Source organism: Aspergillus pseudodeflectus, assembly GCF_044049435.1.
Source record: "Aspergillus pseudodeflectus strain CBS 756.74 chromosome Unknown BJX68scaffold_5, whole genome shotgun sequence".
In the NCBI taxonomy this organism is placed as follows: Eukaryota; Fungi; Ascomycota; class Eurotiomycetes; order Eurotiales; family Aspergillaceae; genus Aspergillus; species Aspergillus pseudodeflectus.
In genome coordinates this window covers 172,344-194,916 of record NW_027263781.1, presented here as the reverse complement: position 1 = coordinate 194,916, position 22,573 = coordinate 172,344, and the positions used below count along the sequence as shown (strand labels likewise).

Sequence of the window (22,573 nt, the reverse complement as noted above, 5' to 3'; positions counted from 1 at the left end):
ACAGGTCTTTGAGCTTCGAAGAATGTGATCTTTCACGCCAGTCTCTTTGTCCGGATCAAGAATCACGTGCCGAGCTAGCCGGATCGGGGCTGCGAGAGTCGAAGTACAGCCAATCAGCGGCCGCCTTTGAACGTCGTCCATCATCTGGAGGTGGGTGTCAATCGGGGACTCATCAACTTGAAAGCAAGCTGCAGGCTGCTCAAACACTGCGGAAAGAAAGAACGCATTTTGTTATACATAAAACCAGGTACGGTGTTGGCTATCAGCTTCTGATTGTATCCCGTTCTGGATTTACTTGCTGTTGTGTTTCCCCCTGTATCTGGCCCTCTTGTCCTTCAAAGTTAGCCTCAGCCTTAAGCAAGCCAAGGCAAGATTCAAGTAATAGACCACTGAGCACCTTGGTCTCTTTTCTTTTTCGTCGCTCTGATTTTCAGTGTCCTGAGTCGGTCCTGAGTCGAGAGAAGAAAGAACCTTTGTTGACCGAGAGGACAGGCTGTTTTAAAAGTGCGAAAGACGACGACTGCGACGGGACCCCAACAGTAACAGGCAGCTCCTCGTCATAATCCACAAAAACAAAGTGAACCTCTCCCGCCCTCCGCCCTCCTCCTGCTCCTCACAACAACCTAAACCATCACCACGATCTACCATCTCATAATTCGCCCTTCTTCCACACGCCCTTCACCTGCAGTCCACACGACACCACTCTTTTGCCGTGGACCTCCTGTGCTATATTTCTCCCTGTCTCTTACGTCCTTTAATATCAGGCGAGACGAAGTTTTTCTCTCTCCATCTTCCCCTCCCTCCCTTTTCCTTTTCTTTTCTTTTTCCCTCACAACCTCCTACTGGCTTGTGATTTTTGGTATCATCTCCCGCATAATCCAATATGAATGTGACTCAGGTGTTGGAAGGCACCATCTCGCCAGGTATTTTTCTATTCCTCCTTCCACCTATTTTAGGGTGTGTTTCAAAAGCCGTCTTGCTAATGGTCCTTTTTTTTCCCGCCATGTATAGATGCTGCCACACGTACCAACGCTGAACAACAGTTGCTTCATGCGGCGGAGGTCGACTTTGTGCGTTTTGACCCCTCACACTGTTTTCCCCTTCTTCCGCCCGTTTCCTCGACCACAAATTCTCCGAGCCTGTCAATGTGCTAACGCTGTTTCGCTTTCTAGGCCGGATATCTGGTCACTCTAGGACAAGAACTTGCAAATGAAAACACCGCATCCCACATCAGAACCGCCGCCGGTCTCGCCCTAAAAAACGCCTTTACGTTCAGGGATCGAGAAAGGCTACACGAAGTTCAAGGAAAATGGCTCCAGCAAATTACCCCAGAAATCAAGGCGCAAGTCAAGCAACTTGCCCTCGACACACTCAAGTCCGCAGACGGGCGGGCCGGTCAGTCCGCCGCCCAGTTCATCGTCTCCATCGCCGCTATCGAGTTGCCCCGGAATGAATGGCCTGATCTGATGCAGATCCTCGTCCAGAATGTCGCGAGCGGCTCCAACGAACTGAAGCAGGCCTCTCTGGTCACCATCGGCTTCATTTGCGAGTCCCAAGATTTGGAACTTCGTGAGAGTTTGGCGGCACATTCCAATGCTATCCTCACAGCTGTCGTCCAGGGTGCTCGGCGCGAGGAGGAGAACATGGACATTCGATATGCCGCCATCAAGGCTCTCAGTGACTCCGTGGACTTTGTCCGGTCGAACATGGAAAACGAGGGTGAGCGCAACTACATTATGCAGGTCGTCTGTGAGGCCACACAGGCCGAGGATCTCCGTGTCCAGGCTGGTGCCTTTGGCTGTCTGAACCGCATCATGGGCGCCTACTACGATAAGATGAGCTTCTACATGGAAAAGGCTCTGTTTGGCCTGAGCATTATGGGCATGAAGAGCGAGGAGGAAGATGTAGCCAAGCTTGCTATTGAATTCTGGTGCACCGTTTGCGAGGAAGAGATTGCCATCGAAGATGATAACGCTGCCGTAAGTATATTTTGCAAAATTTATTGGCCATATTTTGATCTAATCGTCTTGTTTAGGCTCAATCAGAAGGCTTGACTGATGTGCGTCCGATGTACGGGTTTGCGCGCATTGCTACCCGCGAAGTTGTCCCCGTTTTACTGCAGTCAATGTGCAGACAGGATGAGGACGCTGGTGATGATGAGTACAACGTTTCCCGCGCGGCTTACCAGGCTCTGCAACTGTATGCTCAGTGCGTTCAGGCCGAAGTCATTGCCCCTGTCCTTTCCTTCATTGAGAACAACATCCGTGATGGAGACTGGCGCAAGCGAGATGCCGCCGTGGCCGCTTTCGGTGCGATCATGGACGGCCCAGACCCCAAGGTTCTCGAGCCTCTGGTCAAACAAGCCCTGAGTGTTATTGTCAGCATGATGGAAGACCAATCCATCCAGGTCCGCGATTCCGCTGCCTACGCCCTTGGCCGTGTTTGCGACTTTTGCTCCGAGACCCTCGACCCTGAAGTGCACCTTCAACCCCTCATCTCCTGCCTCTTCAACGGCCTTGCAAGCTCCCCCAAGATCGCTAGCTCATGCTGCTGGGCGTTGATGAACGTTGCCGACCGCTTTGCTGGCGATATTGGCGCGCAAACCAACCCGCTCTCGAGGTATTTCGAGGAGAGCGTCAAGTCGCTCCTCGCTCTCACCGAAAGGTATGTAGCCTCTGTTTTTGGGAGGGGGGAAATTTAGCTAACTATATTGTAGACAAGATGCGGACAACCAGCTCCGAACTGCGGGCTACGAAGTCCTCAACTCATTCGTGACAAACGCTGCCAACGACAACCTTGGTATGATTGCTGGCCTTTCAGAAGTCATCCTTCAGCGTCTGGAGCACACCGTTCCCATGCAATCGCAGGTTGTCAGCGTCGAAGACCGCATTACCCTGGAGGAAATGCAGACCGGCATCACCAGTGTCATCCTGGCCATCGTTCAGCGACTCGAGGCCGAAATCAAGCCTCAGGCCGATCGAATCATGACAATCCTGCTCCAAGTCCTCTCCAGCGTGCCTCCCAAGTCCAGTGTACCTGACGTTGTGTTTGCCACCGTTGGCGCCATTGCCAGTGCTCTGGACGAGGACTTTGTCAAGTACATGGATTCTTTCAGCCCCTTCCTTAACGGTGCCCTTGGTAACCAAGAAGAGCCGGGCCTCTGCTCCATGGCCATTGGCCTCGTCAGCGATATCTCTCGTGCACTGAACGAAAAGGTCGCGCCGTACTGCGATACCTTTATGAACCACATGATGACCACTCTGAGCGTAAGTAGCGCGTGCGTTGCTTTCGCGATCTATGCTAATTCTAAACAGAGCTCGACGAACCAGCTCAAGCCTGCTATCCTTGAGACATTCGGAGATATTGCCCAGGCTATCGGTGTCAACTTTGAAAAGTACTTGAACGTCGTTGGCACCGTGCTCAAGCAGGCCTCCCTCGTCACTGCTAACTCCGACGTTACTATCGAGATGCTCGACTATGTCATCTCTCTTCGTGAGGGTATCATGGACGCCTGGGGTGGTATTCTGATCGCATACAAGGGCAAGCCTGAAGGTATGTCACGAATCCACTTTTTGTCACTCGTACATTTACTGACTTTTGCAGTCAAATCTCTTCAGCCATTTGTCCAGCCTATTTTCGAGCTTCTTCGTCTCATTTCTCAGGACCCCACTACTCGCAGTGAGGGACTGATGAGATCGGCGATGGGTGTTCTTGGGTAAGCCATTCCTCAATCAAATTATAGGAGCTCGTGCTGACAAAAGTCAGTGATCTTGCTGAGGCATTCCCCGACGGCTCCATCTCTCAGTACTTCCGCAACGAGTGGGTCACGAGCCTGGTGAGGGAAACCAGAACCAACCGTGAATATGGTCCTCGCACTATCGAAACCGCTCGCTGGGCCCGCGAACAGGTCAAGAACCAGATCAACATGCAGGGCGGCGGAATGTCATAAACCACCGGTATAAGATCGATTCTACCATCGGCACCAACGCCCTCGGTATCTCCCGAGACAAAGCCTCGCAGTGAAGAGGTACCGTCTACCTTGGAGTCCTCCGGACACTCAAATGCCATGACTAGCGGCAAGCTGCAAGCCAACTCGCCGGCGTTTGCGACAGCCAAACTGGCACATCCCCCTTGACACATGTCCCCGTCATCCTCTATACCCCGACTCTTTTGGCTCATCCCCTCCCCTAGCCTACCCTACCCGATCCCGCCCCTGTGATGTTTACATATCCTTGACCTTTTACAAGGACAGCTGGTAAACATATGCTTTTCGGACGTTTTTACTGTTATGACATGTCCCAAATGCACACCATTTACCCATTTCATTTCAGACCCCTGTCTTCTCCCTCTTGACTTTTTTCCTCTTCTTCTCATTATTAGACTCGCATCGTTTCCCCTATCTCATGTATGCCCAACTTATGTAACCCCTAAGAGATACACCGCCATGAAGTACTTGACCCACGTGCTAGTATAATTTGACCCTGACCTGACCCTCACATAGCCCTCGCCCTGACCCAAAAGAACCTGTATAGAGAATGACAAAACGTTGAATAAGCACGTTGGTTAAGCGCCGTAGAACTGTATCGAGCACTCGGTATATTTGAAAGTCGATTTTGTGGCCTCAGGCATAAAATTCTTATCGCCATGTGACTTTTTGATAAGGGTAGGGCGGGTGAAACCCTAGCCCACAGCCCGCAGGAAATCTCAACTTCACCGCTGTTGATCAACCTTCGCTCTTCGACAACCTCGTTCACCACCGTCGGTACCGTCAATAGAGGTATGTTTCTTTTGAAGTTCCCCCCTCTTCTATAGCCTTACAGCTAGTCTGAGAGAGCAATCACAATGGAATTCCTGGTCCGCCAATTCTCCGGAGTTGCGACCGGAGAAGCAGAGCGTCTTGAGTATTGGAAAAAAAGTTTTTGATGCAAGACTTTCGAACCTCGAAGAGCTCAACGGGGACCAGGATCCTTCCAGCGTGATACGCATCTTTCATTACGGCACGGGCTGAAGAACCCCTTTTGATTGTTGCAACCAAAGGGGGCACTCTTTGCGCTCGCGGACTACTGGTGGCTGACTTTTCGACCCTCGACCCCCCGAACGACGGGGTAAGAGGATCTTCGTAATACAGATACCTCATCTCCAGTCCTATTCAACTCGATTTGAGAATCTCTCTTCTCCGTCAATAACCCAATACCGACAAAATGGTCAAGACATCCGTCCTCAACGATGCGCTCAACGCCATCAACAACGCCGAGAAGGCTGGTAAGCGCCAGGTGCTTATCAGACCTAGCTCCAAGGTCATCACCAAGTTCCTGAGAGTCATGCAGAAGCACGGTATGTTACCTCTCTCTTCAATCCGATATACCATGATGTTAGAAAAGAAGCAAAGGAAATCTGTGAGATCAAGGATATACAGAAATTCGGGTTGATAACTAGGCGGCGCTTTCGATCTCTTACAAGTTTTGCCCTTTAAGTGCCCGAGATATTAAAACGTTCATATCTCTGATATGACGGCGGAGATCTTACAAGTTTCCTTTGCTTCTTTCCTATGTTATGGCAACCTTTAAATCTTCGCTACAGACCCACTGATTCTTTACCTATTTCAGGCTACATTGGTGAATTCGAGGAAGTTGACGACCACCGCTCCGGCAAGATCGTCATCCAGCTCAACGGCCGTCTCAACAAGTGCGGTGTCATCAACCCCCGCTACCCCGTCCAGCTCGGTGACCTCGAGCAGTGGGCTGTCCAGCTCCTGCCCTCTCGTCAGTTCGGCTTCGTCGTCCTGACCACCTCCGCTGGTATCATGGACCACGAGGAGGCTCGCCGCAAGCACGTTGCTGGCAAGCTCCTCGGTTTCTTCTACTAAGCGAAAAATTCACCAAAAGTTGAAAAATTGAAATGGTTCTGTCATGGATTGGATGGGATGTGAAAATGTACTTTTGGCGAGCGTTGGGATGATACCCGTACTGGACGCTAGATAGTTTGTGTTCGCTAATCCATGTTCATGTCTGAACCTCATTATATTCTCTTGTATCCGTAGTTTAAGACTTTTTCGTAGTATCGGCCTCTCTGGTTGAGGATCTGAGGGCTCCATCGCGGGCCGAGGTTCAGCCTTCATCACCATTACTCCCCGCAACCTCTCCGGGCCCTACCCCAACTCAACACCTCTACTCTTCCTAATCATTCCCCTTTCTTTCGGTAGCATCCTCAGCATCTTCGAATGCGTTCCCATTCACGATGCCCCTCGACACAATCTACCTAACCCGCCACGGCGTACGTCCCATCCCGTCCATGATCACCACACCTCTGCGCAACGCAACTAACAATATACCCTCATAGCACCGTCTAAACTGGACAATCGACTACAAAACCGGAAAATACACCTCCCAATTCCCCACACCAACAGGGAACCCCTCCGATCCCACGCTGACCTCTCACGGCGTCAGCCAAGCGCACGAACTCGCTGCGCATATCGTGGGCGATAAGATCGATCCGAAGCCGTGGCGTGTGTACTCGAGTCCCTTTTGGAGATGCCTACAAACAATTCAACCGACCGTCGATGCCTTGAGTGCTGCTGCTAAGGGACAGGGAAACGAGGATGGAAAGCGAATTGAGATAGAGAAAGGCGCGGAGTTCGAGATTAGGGTTGAGAATGGGATTGGGTAATGCACTTCTCCGTTGAAGATTCGGAAACGAAGGAGCTGGCTAACTGGGCGATTACAGAGAATGGTATGGCTCAACGACCTTTTTTCACCATCCAACTCCACCAACACTATCAACCCTAACTTCCCTCCCCGCCAACAACAAACCTCGTGCCCCGTTCACTCTACATGAATCCCGCACGAATGCCCTCCTTTATACCTCCACAAGGGGTGAATCAATCCCGCAACTACACAACCGCCTCGCAACAGCCCTAGCGGGCATAATTGCCGAAGTGGACGCCGAGGTCGCGGCAATCGAAGCCTTGCAGCCGCCGGAGGAGAGGACGAATAAGGCGATATTGATCTGCTCGCATGCGGCGCCGCTAATTGCCATGGGGAGGGTACTAACGGGCAATATGCCGGGTGACTCCAGTGAGGAGGATTTTTTTGTGTTCACGGCGGGGTTGTCGACTTTTCGCCGAAGGGGTGCTGGGGATGAGGTGGAGGTGAAGAAGGACGAGGGGGTTTTGGCACCGGGTACGAGGATTACGGATCCTGTGAGGACGGTTGTGCCGGAGTGGGAAGGTGGTAGAGGGGTAGGTGGTGGGTGGGATTGTGTTTTGAACGGGGACTGCAGCTTCTTGCGTGGTGGTGCGGAGAGGGGGTGGCATTTCAATGGAGAGGAATCGTTTGATACGGGGCCGATGGCGGATGGTGGAGAGGCGAAGTTGGGGACGAAGTTATAGAGTATAGTCTAGTGTATCCAGATACCCAAGGGAGAATGAATGATAGAGTAGATGACACTATCTATGTGGTTGCTAACGTGAAAATATTTGCAAGTACAAAACCGGGTATGACGCTAATCCCACGACCAGTGACGCCAGATAGTAACAATGAATAGGACAGAGAGAAGCGAGATCATGGCGAGGCTTCTTGGGGTATCAAGGGTTGGCGTTCAGTTGGGGTTGGGCTCCCTGTACTTGCGCGAGTGCTCCAATCCGACACCGCTGCATCTCCCGCCTGCGTCTGGTCCTCTGTCTCCTGTTCTCCGGTTGCAGCTGAGGCAGCTTCTTCCTCTTGTCGGCGCCGCTCCTCTTCCTGACGTGCCAGTTCAGCATTGCGTGCGGCCTCCGCCGCGTTGCGTACCTCGATGTGCCTCTCTCCTACGCCAGGCACTAAGCTAGCGATAAAGAGAGCTGCGGATCGCTCCACTCTTCGCAAACTGTGGTGCAAACCAGCAGTCCAGTTGGCGTCATGGTCATTCCGAATTCCCATCTGGTTCGTTGTAGCGTCGTCACCAGTCCCTTCCGTACCTTGTGCGCGTGGCGGAAGTGGCTCCTCCGGCGCAAAGTGCACCAACCCTTCGAGGTGTCGCTGAACAGGGGCGAGGATTAACTCATACACCCGTCGTGGAACACTAGTCTCTGAAAGGATCGATGCCACTACGGCGAAAGCAACGTAAATAATACGCGTCCAAGTCCCAGCAGGACTGAACATGAAGCAGAAGAAATATAGCCGCACAAAAAGCCACAGTCGTCGTAGGTTCCGACCCAAGCCCAATTGACCGTCGGCGACAGCAGGCCGCTGGTTGAGCACAGCTTGACGGACTACGTTCTCCATAACGGCTGCCTCCGCGTGTGGTTGCTGTGCATCTGGCATGGGCGCATTACTGGCGGAAGGTGTTGTTCCACGAGCCCAGGAGTAATGCCGCGAGGTATCTGCTGCGGTTGGCGATGCAACAACAGCCTGGTAGCCATTGGGTGAAGAGAGAAGGTACATAGGAGCCGCTGCCCTGGGAGAGCCATGGTGCACAGTCAGCAGATGGCGTTGGCGGAGAATATCCGAGCGCGAGGAAATCTCAAAGACTCGAGAGACCAATGGTTCAAGGTGTTCGCCTCGTTCGGAGAGAGGCCTTTGCAGTTGGTCGTCCAGTAGTTTAAATAGTTGCGTGCGGAGTTGAATTACATGGTCTAACGGGGGCGCAATGCCGCAATTTAGCTGTTCTTCCGCCAGGCTAATATATTGTTTGAGCAGTCTCAGCCGCGGTTGGACCTCGCCAGGAAGCTGTAGCTCATGCCCCGAAGCCGAATACGGCGAGGTAGGAGTCGCCACAAAAGGTGCTGTGGTATGTGTACCAGGTGCTGACGGCTCCGGTATATGCAACGGTGATCGATGGAGCTGGCGCGACGATGTCCAGAGGGCCGAGTCCCAGCTTCGATGATGGGGAAATCCTCCATTTCGTTGATTCAATTCCATGAGACGCCGGCGGGCACTCTCTTGCAAAGCACGTGCCATGTCAGTCTGACTCAACTGACCAGGGGGCCTGTGTCTTGCTCTAGGGTTCATTTGCTCAGTAGAATACTGTGACGTGTTGTCTCTCGGTATGCTAGTGCTTGCTTGGTATGAAGAAAGAGAATCATAACTTGCAGTGGAGGAGGTGGATTTCAAGGTTTGAGGCTGAGAAGGGGGGAGAACAAGGTGTATCGAGAACTCGGAGCCCTGAACAAGTTTATGTTAGCCTTGAAGACGGAGTATGCGATCCGGAGCGCATTGCTTACATTCAGCGGCCCGAAAAGTGACTGCAGGGTCGCGCCATCGTCTAAGAGTGGCTTTCCCAGGTAGAACAGCCTTTGACTGTCTACAGCGGGCTGAGATTGGATGGAGCGTGAAAGCCGGGCTTTGAGGTCTGCGATGGTGGTGTTCAAGGAAAGGTTGTCAAACGTGAATCGATTCGGCGCTGGAACGGAAGGGCACAGCACATGGACAACAAGGCTACTCGGGCTACTCGGTTCCCCTGATTGAGACATGGATGATAATTGAACAAGGAGCTTTGCTTGTAGGTGGCGGAGGGACACGAAAGAGAAAAGGCCAACTAAGTGAAACAGCGAAGGAAAGTTGGTGACGCGGGGGGTTCGGCTCGAGTCTAGTATATGGTGACGCTGGCCTTTCCGACAACAGGACGGTAACCCCAAGCACAACCCTCGGTGTGAAGCTGAGAAGATTTAGCCCGCGCTATAGGTAGGTATAAAGTCAGCGATTTAAAAGAGGGACGGGAATAAGCATATAGATAGAAGCCGACGAGGAGATGGGGAAGAGTGGAGGAGGGAAGGCATGGGGAAACGGTCGCTATCGTTTATCAGCCCGGCAGAATCGGGCGGTAGACCGCGCCCCAAAAAACATCATATCTCCCTGTTTCGGATTGCCTTTTCACATGAGACAATCTGCCATTATTTCCCGCCCTTCGGTTGCCTTTATCTGCTATTTTTCCTCCTCCCCCACCGCTACGGGGATGAGTTTCAGGGTGTGAAGCTCGCAGTATGGCCTCGTGCCTATCCAGCTATACCGTTCCTTTTCGTCGGAACTTCTTGCGCAATTCGAAAGATACCGTTGGGTCGATAGATATGGTGTCCTTTGGAGCTCCGGACCGATTCAGGACCGGTGTTCGGTTCTTCTCCAAGTCTCGAGCCAACTACAACAATCAGAATCAAAATTCGTCTCCCAGAAGCACGTTCGGCTCCCGGCTGCGATTTGCCCTGCGAAATACCAAGGTTGAATGGTATCCGATCCCAGTCGGTTTAGGAATTGGTCTCTTGGGTATACTCCATTACTATAAGTCGCAACGAAATGAACGCATTCGAGCAGAGAGGGAGGCTGAAGCTACGGGCGAGTCCTTTGATTTCTCAAAACCTCCTCCGCGCCCAAAAGTCCGACTCAGCGGTCCATGGCAGGTCCAGATCATGTCCACCCTGCCTTTGAAGGCAATGTCTCGGTTATGGGGCCGCTTCAATGAGATTGAACTCCCCTACTACCTTCGTGTTCCGGGTTTCAAGCTATACTCGTGGGTTTTCGGCGTCAACCTGGAGGAAATTGCGGAACCCGACCTTCACGCTTACCCGAACTTGGCTGCCTTCTTCTACCGCAAATTAAAGCCTGGCGCCCGGCCTTTAGATCCGGATCCGCATGCCATCTTAGCTCCGTCCGATGGACGTATCCTTCAGTTTGGATTGATAGAACGGGGAGAGGTGGAGCAGGTCAAAGGCGTAACTTACAGTCTAGACGCACTGCTGGGCTCTGCCACCCCGTCTCAGGCTGACCACGCGAAAAAGTTTATGGATCATCAAAAGGAACCCTCACAAAAGGACGCCGCAAACATGACCGCCCATGAAGAGTTTGCCAGGATGAATGGCATCTCTTACACTCTGCCGTCGCTCTTCGCCGGAGACCAGCCAAGTTCAAGAAAGCGATCAACGTCCATGGATGCTTCTACTGAATCCCAACCGACATCCGAAGCCCAAGTGCGCGAGGACCTTGCCCGGGGCGATGGTGTCCCGTGGTATCAACCCAAGCCCACCTCGAACAATGCCCTCTACTACGTGGTTATCTACCTTGCGCCTGGTGATTATCACCGTTTCCACTCTCCTGTTCCCTGGGTTGTCGAAAGCCGTCGGCACTTTGCAGGCGAACTGTTCTCTGTCTCACCCTACCTGCAACGCCATCTTCCCGGTCTTTTCACACTCAACGAGCGCGTCGTACTCCTAGGTCGGTGGCGCTGGGGATTCTTCAGCTACACCCCCGTAGGTGCCACAAACGTGGGCTCGATTAAAATCAACTTTGATTCCGAGTTACGCACCAATAGCCTTACAACAGACACAGCAGCAGATATCGCGGCTGCCGAAGCCGCCAAGAGAGGCGAACAATACCCCGGCTTCGCTGAAGCTACTTACCTTCACGCTAGCCGAACTCTCAGGGGTCATCCCCTTCAACGAGGTGAAGAAATGGGTGGTTTCCAGCTAGGAAGCTCAATCGTGTTGGTGTTTGAAGCTCCGATGGGCACCCGCAAATCATTTGATGCCGGTTGGACAGGCGGCCAACGAGAAGGCGGACTAAACTGGACCATTGAAAAGGGCCAACGCATCAAGATGGGCCAAAAAATTGCATACGTGGATATCGTGGAGTAGATGTAAATATGCGCTCTACCGTTTTGTTGCTACCGGCGTTATGTCCCGGTCGTTGTATTATTCCCTGAATAACTATGGTGATGTAATATTATTACTTCTTAATACACTATGCAAACAATTGCAGCTTCAGACTTTTTTTTTAATATGATTCATCCAGAGTCCAGTCCCTTGAAGTATACCAACACGTGACGCGGAATTCCACCGCAGGAAAGAACCCAAACAGAAACACTCTTCCCCAATCATTCAACAGCAGACTCCCCTGGACGCCTTTCCACCCAAAAAAAATAGAGAATGGGGACATTTTAAATCCAGAGAGCACCTCAATAGACCTTCGCATCACCTACAATGCCTCGCCATCTGCTCCGCCGTCAACCCACGGCCCCTCGTACCGAACCCCCCTCCTCCGATTCCCCTCCACAATCACAGCAGGCACGGCGGCAATACCAGCGCATATTCCCTGAGCCAGGGCGATTTCAATTTCAGACACCTCCATCTCAGGGAACCTCGATCCCACAGCTCCACCCATCGTCGGGCCCAATTGATCCCCATGTCGATGGACCGAGTGCACCGGAGCCCGTGAGGCGCGCCGCGGCGGCACAAGCAGCGCTGTTCAATCTGTTCGGGCGTGGTGTTACTGGAAGGTCAGCCAGGTCGTCTGTAGGGGATGTAGAGGATGAAGAGGAAGGGGATAGTGGGTTCGAGCATGATGGTGATGAGGAGGATGAAGATGTGGGGTTTGGTGCGGAGATTGGACGTGGGCGTGGGCTAGATGCTGATGGGGAAGAAGTCGAGCTTTCTGAGGGGGAGGACTTGGAAGGTGTTGAGGATGAGGAGATTGAAGATGATGGGGATGTGGATATTGAGGACGAGGATGAGATGATGCATGATCGAGGTAGGTATACTGCTCTACTCCATGAGTCTAGAGTACAGACAGCTAACGGGCTCGATTGCTTAGATAAATCACCCACTCCACTCCCCAGCGACCTCCGTGAGATATCCTCGCTCGCGTCTTGGACCGTTTCGACGCATAAGCCCGGCTGCGGTGTCGCGGCGCTCCGAAATACAGATCATACACAGTACTGGCAATCCGATGGGCCGCAGCCACATACGCTCACGCTACACTTTTTTAAATTGGTCGCCATTGTCAAGATCAGAGTTTACCTTGACTTTAGCCTAGATGAGAGCTACACGCCTACGAAGATGACGTTCATGGCGGGCATGGGCGGCAACGATCTTGTTGAGTTCGCGACGTGGGAAGGCGACAACCCCTGCGGCTGGGTAGATGTGCCGCTTGATGGCGTTGGCGGACAAAATGGTGGATGGGTGCGGAACAGGCGTCGCCGCCGACGGGTACGCAAGTCAGTTCGGCCTCAGGGGAAACGGGATAAGGGGAAGGGAAAATATTCGGATGTTGTCTTAGCGGACGATTCGCTGGTCGCTGACACCGAGACTCAGGGAGGCAGTCACGGTTTTACAACTGCAGTATACGATGAAGACGATGAGATTGACGACGATGATGACGACGACGATCCTTATGCTGGGAACGTCCTCAAGGCCATGGTACTCCAAATGCGCGTGATAGAGAATCATCAAAACGGAAAGGATACCCATGTACGTGGGTTCCAGGTCTTTGCCCGAGACGACGACCGTCGACGGATCGGCAATGCCCCGTCTGCATCGGCAGACGGCCGAACACGCAGACATAGCGCCCGCAAGTCTCTACGTGCTGCTGCCGATGATGATGGACGCGACGGCAATGGTGAGAGCACAAGAGGAAAGGTGACTGCGCTAGAGGAGCCGGATTGGATGGGAGATCCAGTGATTCGGTAGTCAGATTCTTCGTCATTTCATCCATGTTCCTTTCTGCGGTACAGGAGTTAGGGCAAGCGGCTTATTTCATTTGCGTTACGAAATCAAGGGCAGGAAAGGTGGTTGCATATTATAATCGGCGCTCGGTTTATGATACCCGTTAGTTATCAGCACCAGCATACTATACATGCAGCACAGTGAATTGAATGGTTATAAAATCGTCATGAAAGTGCATTCAGCATGGTATTCTAGTTATTCAAAAGACTTCATATCTCATTCCGCAGTACTGCTCTTTTTTTCATGTTCCATCATTCCGACATACTTATTTCTTCAGGAGCTTCTCCAACTCGGCAGCAATGGCATCACCCACTTCCGTTGTGGAAGCCTTGCCGCCAATGTCGCCTGTGCGCACACCGGACTCGATGACGTTGCTCACAGCCTGCTGGACAGCGCGGGCTTCGTCGAAAAGAGCAAAGGAGTACTGCATCATCAAGCCAACGGAGAGGATGGCAGCGACGGGGTTAACAATGCCCTTTCCGGAGATGTCGGGAGCGGAGCCTACAAAGCCATTAGTACGCTCCCGAACAGGGACTGATTAAGGGGCTTAGAGAATACACACCGTGAATAGGCTCGTAGATACCGTTAACCTTGCCCTTGCCATCAGGGATGCTGCTCAGACTAGCGCTAGGCAGCAGACCCAGAGAACCAGGAATAACACTGGCCTCGTCGGAGATGATATCACCGAACAAGTTACTTGTAATGACGATACCGTTCAGCTTGCGCGGGTCCTTGACCATAATCATAGCAGCGGAATCGATAAGCTGGTGCTCGATCTTGAGCTGAGGGAACTCCTTGGCCATGACGTCGGTCACGGTCTTGCGCCACAAACGGCTAGTAGCGAGGACATTGGCCTTGTCTAAACTCCACACGGGGAGGGGCGGGTTGTGCTGCAGGGCCAGGTGGGCACCTAGACGGGTGATGCGCTCGATCTCAGCGCGCGAGTAGGGCTCCGTGTCCATGGCGAAGCCGCTGCCGTCGTCTTCCTTGCGCTCGCCAAAGTAGATACCGCCTGTGAGTTCGCGGATGATGTTGAAGTCCACCCCTCGGCAGACCTCGGGGCGGAGGGGGGAGCTGTCGACGAGCGAGGGGGCGGCAAAGTTGCAGGGCCGCAGGTTGGCGAATGTGCCCATTTCCTTGCGCAGCTTCAGGATCCCCTGTTCGGGACGGACGGGGCCTGTTCCCCATTCCTAGATTACAATTGACCCCAATCAGTCCTTGTTTTCTCCTTTATTATGTGGCTTGGGCGTTTTGTTTTTCACGTACCGGTCCACCAATAGCGCCGAGGAAGACTGCGTCGGCGTTCTTTGCGGCGTTCAGGGCTTCATCGGTAAGAGGGGAGCCTGTGGCATCAATTGAGCCCTGCAATATATTAGTTGTCGAACATTGATAATATGCAAGTGCAGAAAGCTATTCAGGGGATGCTTACACCACCAAGCAGGTGATCCTGCAGGTTGAAGGTGATATCATCACGGCTCTTCTCAATCACACGGAGGATCTACGTGAAGGCGGGGTTAGTTCGTTGGATTGATCAATTGGCAGTTTTTATGCTTTTGAAAAGCTCACCTTGACGGCCTCTTTTGTGACCTAACATGTCACATAGTATCAGCTACCAGCCAAAGTGGTTGTAGTACGCGAATCTCACCTCAGGACCGCAATGGTCTCCTCCGAAAACGACGATGTTGTACGACGGCATTCTGGCAGCACCTTTGAAGGGAAGAATGAAATAACAGCAAGAACAGAAAATCCGAAGCAGTATAAAAAGGACCTGGAGAGTTGCAGCTGCTCTGATGTTTTAAGGCATTCGGCGGGGTGGATTTGCGGCCTTCCCCACGCCGACACCGGAGCGGTTACGTACGGAAATCCGATTGGGCCTATCCACTCTATACAAGGTGTAACCAAGAGACGATGCCAAAGAAAAGATTAAAATAACTAAAAATCAAGGAGTAAAAGGGTTAATTAACAACACGAAGAAGCGAAAAGAAAGAGGTCAAAAAGAAGGGTAAAAGAAGAAGGGAAAGGAAAGAGAAGTCAAAAGAAATCATAGACCATCGCTCAAATACTTCCTGGTCAACACGCTTGTTGGTGGCAGATATACACGGCCAATTCCACAAATTCCTCCCAAGCACGCCCAGGCATAACCTATCCATCCTGCAACTCGGTTTGCATTACCGAGACCCGCCGCGAAAATAGCAAAAAAAAAATGGCAAAGAGTTGCCCATGCTGTCCACTGAAAATGGACCGGAGCACCAGAACTATGCAAAGATGCAAATAAAAGGCCGTCAAAAGGAACGGTCAAGTCCATGAGATCTCAAGGGACCAAATTCGAGATCATCAAAGTATGAAACAGGTCGAAAAGGTGAAGTTTGCCTCTAGGTCTTATCCACACGAGGGAACCCTAGTTCTTCCTAGCAAGACGTGCCCTCCGGCGGTTGATCAGATCACCCTCGACCAGCCAATTGCTTGCCTTAACCAGCTGCACAACGTTGACGAATTGTTTGAAAGCCATAACAGGGAAAGAGACTGCGGTGATCGCCCACGGCCAGAAGCTGTCGATTTTGTTGGCACGAGCCAATTCCAAAGCACCAGCACTCCAGGGACTAGCGAAAACACTGGTCGACGCGGGAGGAGGGGGAGTTCCACCGACAGTGACTCCCTGGGGAGGGTAGAGTAGAGAAGGGGAGAGGGTCGGGGAAGAGAAAGAGAGCAGGTAGAGGCCGATGAAGAAAAGCTCGTTGAGAGCACAGCAGATAAAGAGAACCGTCTGGGAAATTTGTCAGCATGACTTCCCGGAATCAATGAGAGGAATAGACAAAAATCTCACCCTGCTGTTATAGTAGAGGTACAAAACCCAGCTCCTCGAAGAATCAATCTTCTTGTGGCTTTGGTTCGCACCTCCCATGCTAAGTGTAGCATACATGTGCATATAGTGACTGGCCATGTCGAGAGCAATCAAAGACTGGAAGACGAGCGCCCACCGCGGCCAGGCAGAGCTCAAGAAAACGAGAAGGCAGGCAGTGGTACAGCGGTCGGTCACCATGTCTAGTACTGCGCCGAAGGTGGTGGATTGGTTGAAATACCGCGCGGCATAGCCGTCTAGGGCGTCCAGCAAGCAGGACACGCTGTATAGAATGGAGCACGTTCGTGGGTGGAGAGGCATGTAGTATAAGGAAGCAATCGCTAAAACGACTCGGACGTACCCTATCGAGACACGATGTTAGCAAGATCCAATCTGCAAAAAAAGCTATCAGCCATCACAAGCGGGTGTCCTACCGATGATGTTTGGCGCAAATAAGTAGACATTCTCTTTCACTCCGTCATCCTCTACCTCCGGTGTAGCCGAAGATCTGCTGGGTTTGGGTGATCTCCGTGTCGTGCCATTGCTTGTCGACGACACGTCGCTTCCCTCGGACTGCGCGGCCAGTGCGGCCTTTTGCCTTCGAGTTCGAGCGCTCATAGTTATAGATTTGATGTGTGAGATGCGGTTCTGCGATTTATGGAATTATCGCAATTATTGGTGGATTGTGAGGGCGAGGAAAGGCGAGGGCGAAGGGTGGGTGGAAAAGGGGAGAAACTTCTTATCCGAGCGTTTCCACCGCGGAGTGTTTGCGCGACTTCGACGATCAGGCTGACGGCATACGAAGATCGCAGGTTTAAGAACTAAGTAGGAGCTGGGCATCAGTTAAACAAAGCTGATCTTCTAAATACCTCAAGAAATCAAGTGTGCAACAATGCTGCGTTGTCAAATGTCAGCTCGGGGGGAGCTTTATCCAGCAACGTACCTTTTGGAGCGCGGATGCACGCGTTCGCCGATTTGGAGCAGAACCGCGAGGGTACTTGGAAGCTGCTGGTTGAAACAAAGCCAGAGTATTGAGGGGTGCTGATGAGAGATGGAATCAATGATTAGGTCCAGATGATAAACTGATAGTTATTTAAGCTACGACTGTTGTAGTCAGCAAATTCCAAGGATCGTCTCCTTCGGGCAACTCGGCCTACGGAGTACATGAATTTCATTTGGGACGATAAGCTCGATAAGCCGGAGACTCGAAGCGACCCAACTCAGCCACTTACAGTCCTAACAGGAGAAGCAGGATTCGCTTCCATGCAAGATAAAGATGGAACGCGATTGAAAGGTCGTAAATCTGAAGAATAGAAACAACAATTCAGGTCCCCATAGGAGTGCGGACAACTCCATATCATTAGCAACGCAAAAGAAAGGAACCTCATAGTTTGCTGCTCGCTCCCTGAGTTTCTCAGACTGTTTCTAAACCACCATGGTTATCTACAGTAAATCATCCGCTCTCGACTCCCTTTCTCGCGTGTGGTTGTGTAACCAAATGGAAATCATAAGAAATGTTTATTCTCAGTATGTATGTACAGTTCATGCTCTGAAAAAAAAAAAAAAGAATGAAAAAAAAAGTACAGCGAAAGCTGATTAAGAAAATGCTCATCATAGTATATGCATTGCTCTGTTTTTATGTCCGTGACCTGCGCGGATCAGTGGCCTCTTGTCGGCGCCATTCGCGAGATTCTTTTGTTCCCAAGCTCCCCAATCCACCTTCCAGGCGTCGCTCCCATCCACCGAGTCGTACAACGAGGCAGGTAGAGTTATCCCCTGATTTTGTCACCTCCGTGGCAAAGTTGACCACATTTCGAGCCCCTTCATCAGGGGTCTTCGCTTCCTTGACGATATCGACGACCTCTTGGTCATTGATTGCCTCGGTGATACCATCGGACATGAGGACCATAAACGAATACTCGGCAGGTGCCATCTCGAATCGGCGGAGCTCTGGCTCGGCCGATACTCCAATGCGCTTGGATTGTACGTCGCCAAAGGCACGGGTATTGGCTAACCCGCTGATGCGTTCCTCACCAAAGGAATCGGTGACAAATGAAGCTGCGTATCGTCGTAGACGGTTCGCCTCAACCGGCGATGAAGGGTGGTGATTGGATGTTAGCGGAATAGCTTCGCCAGTTGCCGTCGAGCATAGCAGGATCCTAGTATCGCCAACGTGCGAGACCAGCAAGCTGGAAGGGCTTGATGGATGCCAGAAGGGTAAGGGCGTTGGTGTGGAAATCAGCACAACGCTCGCTGTGCTTCCGCCTTTAAATCGTCTTAGACCAGAAATATCCTGAGCACGGCGCGGTCCGTAGAGAATGTCGTCTTGGTATAGCGGGCGGCAGACATTCGTCAACTCATCGTCTTTTCTAGCGGCCTGGGCGGAGACAAAGTCCAGGTCTGCACGTAAAAAGGCATACTCGAGAATCTCCTCAATTGTGACGGCGTTGTTGTTGTCGTCCAGCCCTGGTCGTTCATCGCCCTCTGCAATCTGTTTGGCGAGCTGGGAGAAATGAGGCGGGACGAATCTTTTGAAATATCCACCAACGAGCGTCCTCCAGCTTTGCACTAAAGTGCTCTCTAATTGCCGCACTCGCGACGCATTACCACCTTGTCGGATTGGCAAATCGCCCGATGGCGAATCGGCCACCTCTTTGGTGAGGTCATCTCCGGGCTTTTGCAAACTTGACCGCAGCTCAAACTCGGCGGCAGTATCCTGAATGTACTCATGCAGTGTATCCTTCAAGAAAGTGCTGCACTCCGACCCGCCATGCCCGTCAAATATACCAAAGTAGAACACTTGCGGATCTCCGCTTGCACTATCGGCGGCTCTATTCTCCCGTGGACCGGAAACATCCCGCGCGCCGGCTCCTCGTATCGTTAGAGATGAGGGAGGTCGCTTTGCAAAAGCCGGAATGTCAATGACTCCGGCTTGGTATGTGTCTTCATTAGCAGGGCGAGTCCCGCGGGAGGTGGTAGCTCCAAAGTGGTGTTTTGCGCTGCGTAATGGGATTCGAACTACGGTCGTCTCTCGATTGACTAAAGCCTGAAACGAAGTTGGGGGGTGTGATGACTCTCCAGTATGGGGAACTGAAGCTGAGCGAGGAAGCTTGTGGAAAGAGGTGAGCGGCCCCCTAGGGTCTGGATGGAGTGAGGATGACGGAAGATGCGTAACAAAATAATCATGGAATTCGCGTCGTTTTACGCTGCGCGTCGGATCTGAGCTGTGGGTGTTTGAATGGTAGCTGCGTCTGCAGAGAGAAACATATCCTATAAAAAGCGCAATGTGAATAAGTGTTTTTTGAGACTTTGGTTCTTCGAGATGGTTTCTTTTTCGTGTCGTAATCTCCATTGAGCTATCGGAGATAAGAAAGGGATGGGGAAGCGTACTGTAACTGTCGGCCAGGGTCCAGACCCGGACAGTGACTCTCTTCGACGGAGCCAGAGTCATGAAGGCCGCGACATCGATGCTCGAGGAAAGTGAAAACAAAGGAAATGTCGCGATGAGTTGAGGAAAGGCAATCTTTGATCCAATTGTTGCGGGGGCTGATCTAATAACGTTTTCTGCGGCCCGGGCGAAGAATGCAACGGAGAAACTCCCGGCAATTCGTGGTTACTATTCTTATCATAGCTTCGTTGGCCACCCTCGCCGGTAAAGCCGGAATGTTGTAGCTTTTTCCTGGAAAACTGAATCGTTTAATGAGAACTATAGGGCAGCCTGAGTCCAAGGGTGGTGGTCTTGCAGATACTAGGTTCATTTTAAGACGAGCAATCCAAGCAACATGCAACATGGAGCAATCATGCGAGTAGTGCCTACCAGCTGTGGACAAGGGTTACATCATCACTCGACAACGCCAGTAAGTGAAGGCAAAAAGAACAGCGGGCAGAAAACATAAGGCAAGGAGTGCCCCTCGTGAATCAGGACAGATGGAGGCGAAAGAAAAATCAAAAAAAAAGTGGAGCAGCTGGGAATCGAACCCAGGACCTCTCCCATGCTAAGGGAACATTATACCACTAAACCACAGCCCCAGTTTGATAAATTATGGAGGCAACTTTTTAGGTTATATTCGAAAAAAAAGCCGAAGCTCCTATGACCATTGGCCTCAAGTCTCCAACTCCTCCTAGCATCGTGTTGTCATCAAGTCACCAACCTCCCATAAACCAACCCTCCCATATCTCGGACCCTTCGGTCCTATTACTCGCTTTAACCATGCTGAGGGACACTGAGCTGAGACCCCGTCCAATCTGTCCATGTCCCGGAATCACATCTCACCATGGTTGGCAGCTAACACTACAGTGACCGACTCGGTTATGCCCACCCTGGGGTACCATTGCCTTCATATCCCAACCTCTTCAAGTTTGGGCTCCGGGTACCCGTCAAATACACGGAATCAGGACCTGCAATGCATAAACGCTCCTGAAACTCCCCGTGCCTCCGATACACCCCGTTCCACACTACGACCTAGGTCTTAGAGCACCCCTCAGACGAGTCTCGTTCCCTGTTATCTACTCTGTCTCATCCCACTCCAATGTTCTCCTCATGTCGGGCATTTATTTTACGGCCACGGTCGCCATTGTCGATCCGTCAAGTGGCGTTGCCTTAAGACCAACAATATGGCTGAATTTCGATATATACTTTGGACTGACAGCGCGTCAGACTTCAGTTGAATCTCGGGACACGAATCAATCCCCGCGTCATCAGCGAGGACCACCCAGGGTGACAAACTGACCCGGCATATGGAACATTTACTCTCCAAGAAGTCCAGGGTCGCGAGACACCCAGTTGCTCTAGGGACCGCAACGCCAGTAATCTCCAAGGCCACATAGGGGACGTCCCAACGCTCTCTTGCCGAAGCTAGTGTGTCCTGCTAGCATTCTTATACTCTTATCGCGCGAATGTCTGCGATCTATCCGGACAGTCTCCTTGTTCCCCCGCCCACTCCTGCCATTACGCCGAAGCCTTTAGGATACCATTACCAGTCTACCCCCCTCGACCAGGGCCAACCAGGGCATCGCCTCCCTGCACAGATACCCCTCAAGCCGTGATGATCCTCGCTTGCAGCTTGAGTTACAACAAGATGGGGCTGTGGTTTAGTGGTATAATGTTCCCTTAGCATGGGAGAGGTCCTGGGTTCGATTCCCAGCTGCTCCACTTTTTTTGCTGCTATCGCGGTCTTCTATCACGAATTCGCATGTCAATTTTTTGGACGTGGGCCCCTCTCCACCAACCTGAGCGGCTGCTCCCACTGAGTATATATCAAATTGGGGCTGTGGTTTAGTGGTATAATGTTCCCTTAGCATGGGAGAGGTCCTGGGTTCGATTCCCAGCTGCTCCACTTTTTTGCCTCTTAATGGTTCATACAGTTCTTTTTTTTGGCGGCTTCGTTTGTTGCCGCATCTACGGCGTCGACAACAGAGGGTTGCGATTTGAAGATCTTGGTGTGCGGGAGGTTGGCACGTGATTAACCTCGCTTAGCGTCCAGTATACAACATGTCGGCTACGTATGCACTGCTCGTTTCGTTTGCCTTGCCAGTGATTCGCGCATTAAACGTGTTTGCTGGATCCTGTTGGGTGTTCCCTTGAGGCCCATGGCTCGATGACCGCTCAGATGGCCGTTTACACAGTCTCTACTGAGTGCTGGGTCAATAGAACGGGTTCTTGGGTGCTTCTAGCGGGCCTATCTGTTCTGCAGTGGTGCCGCTGTCTTGTCCTCGCTGAGCTTTTGTGCTCCCTTGCAGCTGGATGACTTCCTGACTCTACAGTTCCTGGTGACCCTACTGTCTCGGTAGTCACATCATTGCTTTGGAGGGCCATGGGGACCACTGCCCCAAGTGAGACGCGGTCCATTGGGGTAGTACCTAGGTATAGACTATTCGCTATCCTATTCCTCCGATATCTGCCAGTTGGGAACTCATTATTTGTCTCGTGCGGATTGTTCTCGAGTCCACTTAGCTATGCGGCATGTGACGCAGTATGGTCCGTTTCTTCCATATTACCGTCGCATCCACTGCAGTTGAATATGGGGGGTATATAACGATATGGCTCTCGCCAGCCGTTGCTTCCAGACTCGGGCTATGCTGTTCTGGCCGCGCCTTCCTCGCTCTGCTGACCGAGCTTGAGGGAAGGCACGATCAGCACTCTTTCCTATCTCGCATTAGGAAGGTGCATGTTCCGGTCGCACCTTCCTTCCTTCCTTGACCAAGCGGACTTCGAAGGAAGGAACGGTGGGGGTGCCTTCCTGTAATGGTATAGGATAGTACGTTTCACG

At 51.9% G+C, this 22,573-nt stretch overlaps 10 protein-coding genes and 3 non-coding genes across 13 annotated transcripts; 7 read left to right on the top strand and 6 right to left on the bottom strand.

Annotated features, from left to right (window-relative positions):
- The first annotated feature begins 693 nt into the window (after nt 1-693).
- BJX68DRAFT_161009 (karyopherin beta) lies at nt 694-4,119 on the top strand. Its single transcript, XM_071036861.1, has 7 exons — nt 694-923; nt 1,012-1,070; nt 1,173-1,979; nt 2,036-2,664; nt 2,717-3,552; nt 3,604-3,715; nt 3,766-4,119. Exons 1-7 carry the CDS (start codon nt 884-886, stop codon nt 3,947-3,949), a joined length of 2,667 nt encoding a protein of 888 aa, XP_070903301.1. The 5' UTR covers nt 694-883; the 3' UTR covers nt 3,950-4,119.
- Nucleotides 4,120-4,721: 602 nt separating this feature from the next.
- Nucleotides 4,722-6,018, top strand: BJX68DRAFT_227991 (40S ribosomal protein uS8). The gene is made up of 2 exons (XM_071038784.1): nt 4,722-5,334; nt 5,607-6,018. The coding sequence occupies exons 1-2, from the start codon at nt 5,202-5,204 to the stop codon at nt 5,864-5,866; spliced, it is 393 nt and encodes a 130-aa protein (XP_070903300.1). The 5' UTR covers nt 4,722-5,201; the 3' UTR covers nt 5,867-6,018.
- A 219-nt stretch (nt 6,019-6,237) lies between these two features.
- BJX68DRAFT_262682 (phosphoglycerate mutase family protein) lies at nt 6,238-7,387 on the top strand (the record flags this gene model as incomplete). The annotated part of the gene is made up of 3 exons (XM_071044502.1): nt 6,238-6,273; nt 6,340-6,662; nt 6,724-7,387. The coding sequence occupies 3 exons, from the start codon at nt 6,238-6,240 to the stop codon at nt 7,385-7,387; spliced, it is 1,023 nt and encodes a 340-aa protein (XP_070903299.1).
- Nucleotides 7,388-7,417: 30 nt separating this feature from the next.
- On the bottom strand, nt 7,418-9,731 carry BJX68DRAFT_227988 (uncharacterized protein). Its single transcript, XM_071038783.1, has 2 exons — nt 9,200-9,731; nt 7,418-9,140 (listed from the first exon to the last, which is right to left on the bottom strand). The coding sequence occupies exons 1-2, from the start codon at nt 9,446-9,448 to the stop codon at nt 7,560-7,562; spliced, it is 1,830 nt and encodes a 609-aa protein (XP_070903298.1). The 5' UTR covers nt 9,449-9,731; the 3' UTR covers nt 7,418-7,559.
- Nucleotides 9,732-9,854: 123 nt separating this feature from the next.
- BJX68DRAFT_227986 (phosphatidylserine decarboxylase 1) lies at nt 9,855-11,742 on the top strand. The gene has a single exon (XM_071038782.1). The coding sequence runs from the start codon at nt 9,959-9,961 to the stop codon at nt 11,597-11,599; it is 1,641 nt and encodes a 546-aa protein (XP_070903297.1). The 5' UTR covers nt 9,855-9,958; the 3' UTR covers nt 11,600-11,742.
- A 104-nt stretch (nt 11,743-11,846) lies between these two features.
- Nucleotides 11,847-13,512, top strand: BJX68DRAFT_160981 (anaphase promoting complex subunit DOC1). The gene is made up of 2 exons (XM_071036860.1): nt 11,847-12,491; nt 12,555-13,512. The coding sequence occupies exons 1-2, from the start codon at nt 11,945-11,947 to the stop codon at nt 13,427-13,429; spliced, it is 1,422 nt and encodes a 473-aa protein (XP_070903296.1). The 5' UTR covers nt 11,847-11,944; the 3' UTR covers nt 13,430-13,512.
- A 109-nt stretch (nt 13,513-13,621) lies between these two features.
- On the bottom strand, nt 13,622-15,252 carry leu2A (3-isopropylmalate dehydrogenase LEU2). The gene is made up of 6 exons (XM_071038781.1): nt 15,111-15,252; nt 15,032-15,052; nt 14,895-14,963; nt 14,732-14,827; nt 14,028-14,655; nt 13,622-13,966 (listed from the first exon to the last, which is right to left on the bottom strand). Exons 1-6 carry the CDS (start codon nt 15,159-15,161, stop codon nt 13,731-13,733), a joined length of 1,101 nt encoding a protein of 366 aa, XP_070903295.1. The 5' UTR covers nt 15,162-15,252; the 3' UTR covers nt 13,622-13,730.
- Nucleotides 15,253-15,294: 42 nt separating this feature from the next.
- On the bottom strand, nt 15,295-17,404 carry BJX68DRAFT_227982 (CDP-diacylglycerol--inositol 3-phosphatidyltransferase). The gene is made up of 3 exons (XM_071038780.1): nt 16,739-17,404; nt 16,290-16,666; nt 15,295-16,229 (listed from the first exon to the last, which is right to left on the bottom strand). Exons 1-3 carry the CDS (start codon nt 16,920-16,922, stop codon nt 15,864-15,866), a joined length of 927 nt encoding a protein of 308 aa, XP_070903294.1. The 5' UTR covers nt 16,923-17,404; the 3' UTR covers nt 15,295-15,863.
- A 77-nt stretch (nt 17,405-17,481) lies between these two features.
- Nucleotides 17,482-17,799, bottom strand: BJX68DRAFT_227980 (uncharacterized protein). Its single transcript, XM_071038779.1, has one exon. It carries the CDS (start codon nt 17,690-17,692, stop codon nt 17,525-17,527), a length of 168 nt encoding a protein of 55 aa, XP_070903293.1. The 5' UTR covers nt 17,693-17,799; the 3' UTR covers nt 17,482-17,524.
- Nucleotides 17,800-17,869: 70 nt separating this feature from the next.
- Nucleotides 17,870-20,086, bottom strand: BJX68DRAFT_227977 (PP2C family serine/threonine-protein phosphatase). The gene is made up of 2 exons (XM_071038778.1): nt 19,695-20,086; nt 17,870-19,574 (listed from the first exon to the last, which is right to left on the bottom strand). Exons 1-2 carry the CDS (start codon nt 19,753-19,755, stop codon nt 17,941-17,943), a joined length of 1,695 nt encoding a protein of 564 aa, XP_070903292.1. The 5' UTR covers nt 19,756-20,086; the 3' UTR covers nt 17,870-17,940.
- Nucleotides 20,087-20,261: 175 nt separating this feature from the next.
- BJX68DRAFT_t23 lies at nt 20,262-20,333 on the bottom strand. Its single transcript has one exon. It is a non-coding gene; the product is annotated as a tRNA-Ala (tRNA).
- A 1,051-nt stretch (nt 20,334-21,384) lies between these two features.
- BJX68DRAFT_t27 lies at nt 21,385-21,456 on the top strand. The gene has a single exon. It is a non-coding gene; the product is annotated as a tRNA-Ala (tRNA).
- A 112-nt stretch (nt 21,457-21,568) lies between these two features.
- Nucleotides 21,569-21,640, top strand: BJX68DRAFT_t28. Its single transcript has one exon. It is a non-coding gene; the product is annotated as a tRNA-Ala (tRNA).
- The last annotated feature ends 933 nt before the right edge of the window (nt 21,641-22,573 follow it).

What these genes read in the sequence shown, in the direction of transcription:
- BJX68DRAFT_161009 (XM_071036861.1), top strand. Translation starts at nt 884, where the DNA reads ATGAATGTGACTCAGGTGTTGGAAGGCACCATCTCGCCAG. An exon ending in TCGAAGATGATAACGCTGCC is followed by an intron (nt 1,980 to 2,035) that starts GTAAGTATATTT and finishes CGTCTTGTTTAG; the next exon opens with GCTCAATCAGAAGGCTTGAC. An exon ending in CTCCTCGCTCTCACCGAAAG is followed by an intron (nt 2,665 to 2,716) that starts GTATGTAGCCTC and finishes ACTATATTGTAG; the next exon opens with ACAAGATGCGGACAACCAGC.
- BJX68DRAFT_227991 (XM_071038784.1), top strand. Translation starts at nt 5,202, where the DNA reads ATGGTCAAGACATCCGTCCTCAACGATGCGCTCAACGCCATCAACAAC. An exon ending in GAGAGTCATGCAGAAGCACG is followed by an intron (nt 5,335 to 5,606) that starts GTATGTTACCTC and finishes TACCTATTTCAG; the next exon opens with GCTACATTGGTGAATTCGAG.
- BJX68DRAFT_227988 (XM_071038783.1), bottom strand. Translation starts at nt 9,448, where the DNA reads ATGTCTCAATCAGGGGAACCGAGTAGCCCGAGTAGCCTTGTTGTCCAT. An exon ending in CACTTTTCGGGCCGCTGAAT is followed by an intron (nt 9,141 to 9,199) that starts GTAAGCAATGCG and finishes AAACTTGTTCAG; the next exon opens with GGCTCCGAGTTCTCGATACA.
- BJX68DRAFT_227986 (XM_071038782.1), top strand. Translation starts at nt 9,959, where the DNA reads ATGGCCTCGTGCCTATCCAGCTATACCGTTCCTTTTCGTCGGAACTTC.
- BJX68DRAFT_160981 (XM_071036860.1), top strand. Translation starts at nt 11,945, where the DNA reads ATGCCTCGCCATCTGCTCCGCCGTCAACCCACGGCCCCTCGTACCGAA. An exon ending in TGAGATGATGCATGATCGAG is followed by an intron (nt 12,492 to 12,554) that starts GTAGGTATACTG and finishes TCGATTGCTTAG; the next exon opens with ATAAATCACCCACTCCACTC.
- leu2A (XM_071038781.1), bottom strand. Translation starts at nt 15,161, where the DNA reads ATGCCGTCGTACAACATCGTCGTTTTCGGAGGAGACCATTGCGGTCCT. An exon ending in GAGACCATTGCGGTCCTGAG is followed by an intron (nt 15,053 to 15,110) that starts GTGAGATTCGCG and finishes GTGACATGTTAG; the next exon opens with GTCACAAAAGAGGCCGTCAA. An exon ending in AGGATCACCTGCTTGGTGGT is followed by an intron (nt 14,828 to 14,894) that starts GTAAGCATCCCC and finishes AATATATTGCAG; the next exon opens with GGCTCAATTGATGCCACAGG.
- BJX68DRAFT_227982 (XM_071038780.1), bottom strand. Translation starts at nt 16,922, where the DNA reads ATGAGCGCTCGAACTCGAAGGCAAAAGGCCGCACTGGCCGCGCAGTCC. An exon ending in ATTTGCGCCAAACATCATCG is followed by an intron (nt 16,667 to 16,738) that starts GTAGGACACCCG and finishes GTGTCTCGATAG; the next exon opens with GGTACGTCCGAGTCGTTTTA. An exon ending in ACCTCTACTATAACAGCAGG is followed by an intron (nt 16,230 to 16,289) that starts GTGAGATTTTTG and finishes CAAATTTCCCAG; the next exon opens with ACGGTTCTCTTTATCTGCTG.
- BJX68DRAFT_227980 (XM_071038779.1), bottom strand. Translation starts at nt 17,692, where the DNA reads ATGAGGTTCCTTTCTTTTGCGTTGCTAATGATATGGAGTTGTCCGCAC.
- BJX68DRAFT_227977 (XM_071038778.1), bottom strand. Translation starts at nt 19,755, where the DNA reads ATGACTCTGGCTCCGTCGAAGAGAGTCACTGTCCGGGTCTGGACCCTG. An exon ending in GACCCTGGCCGACAGTTACA is followed by an intron (nt 19,575 to 19,694) that starts GTACGCTTCCCC and finishes CGCTTTTTATAG; the next exon opens with GATATGTTTCTCTCTGCAGA.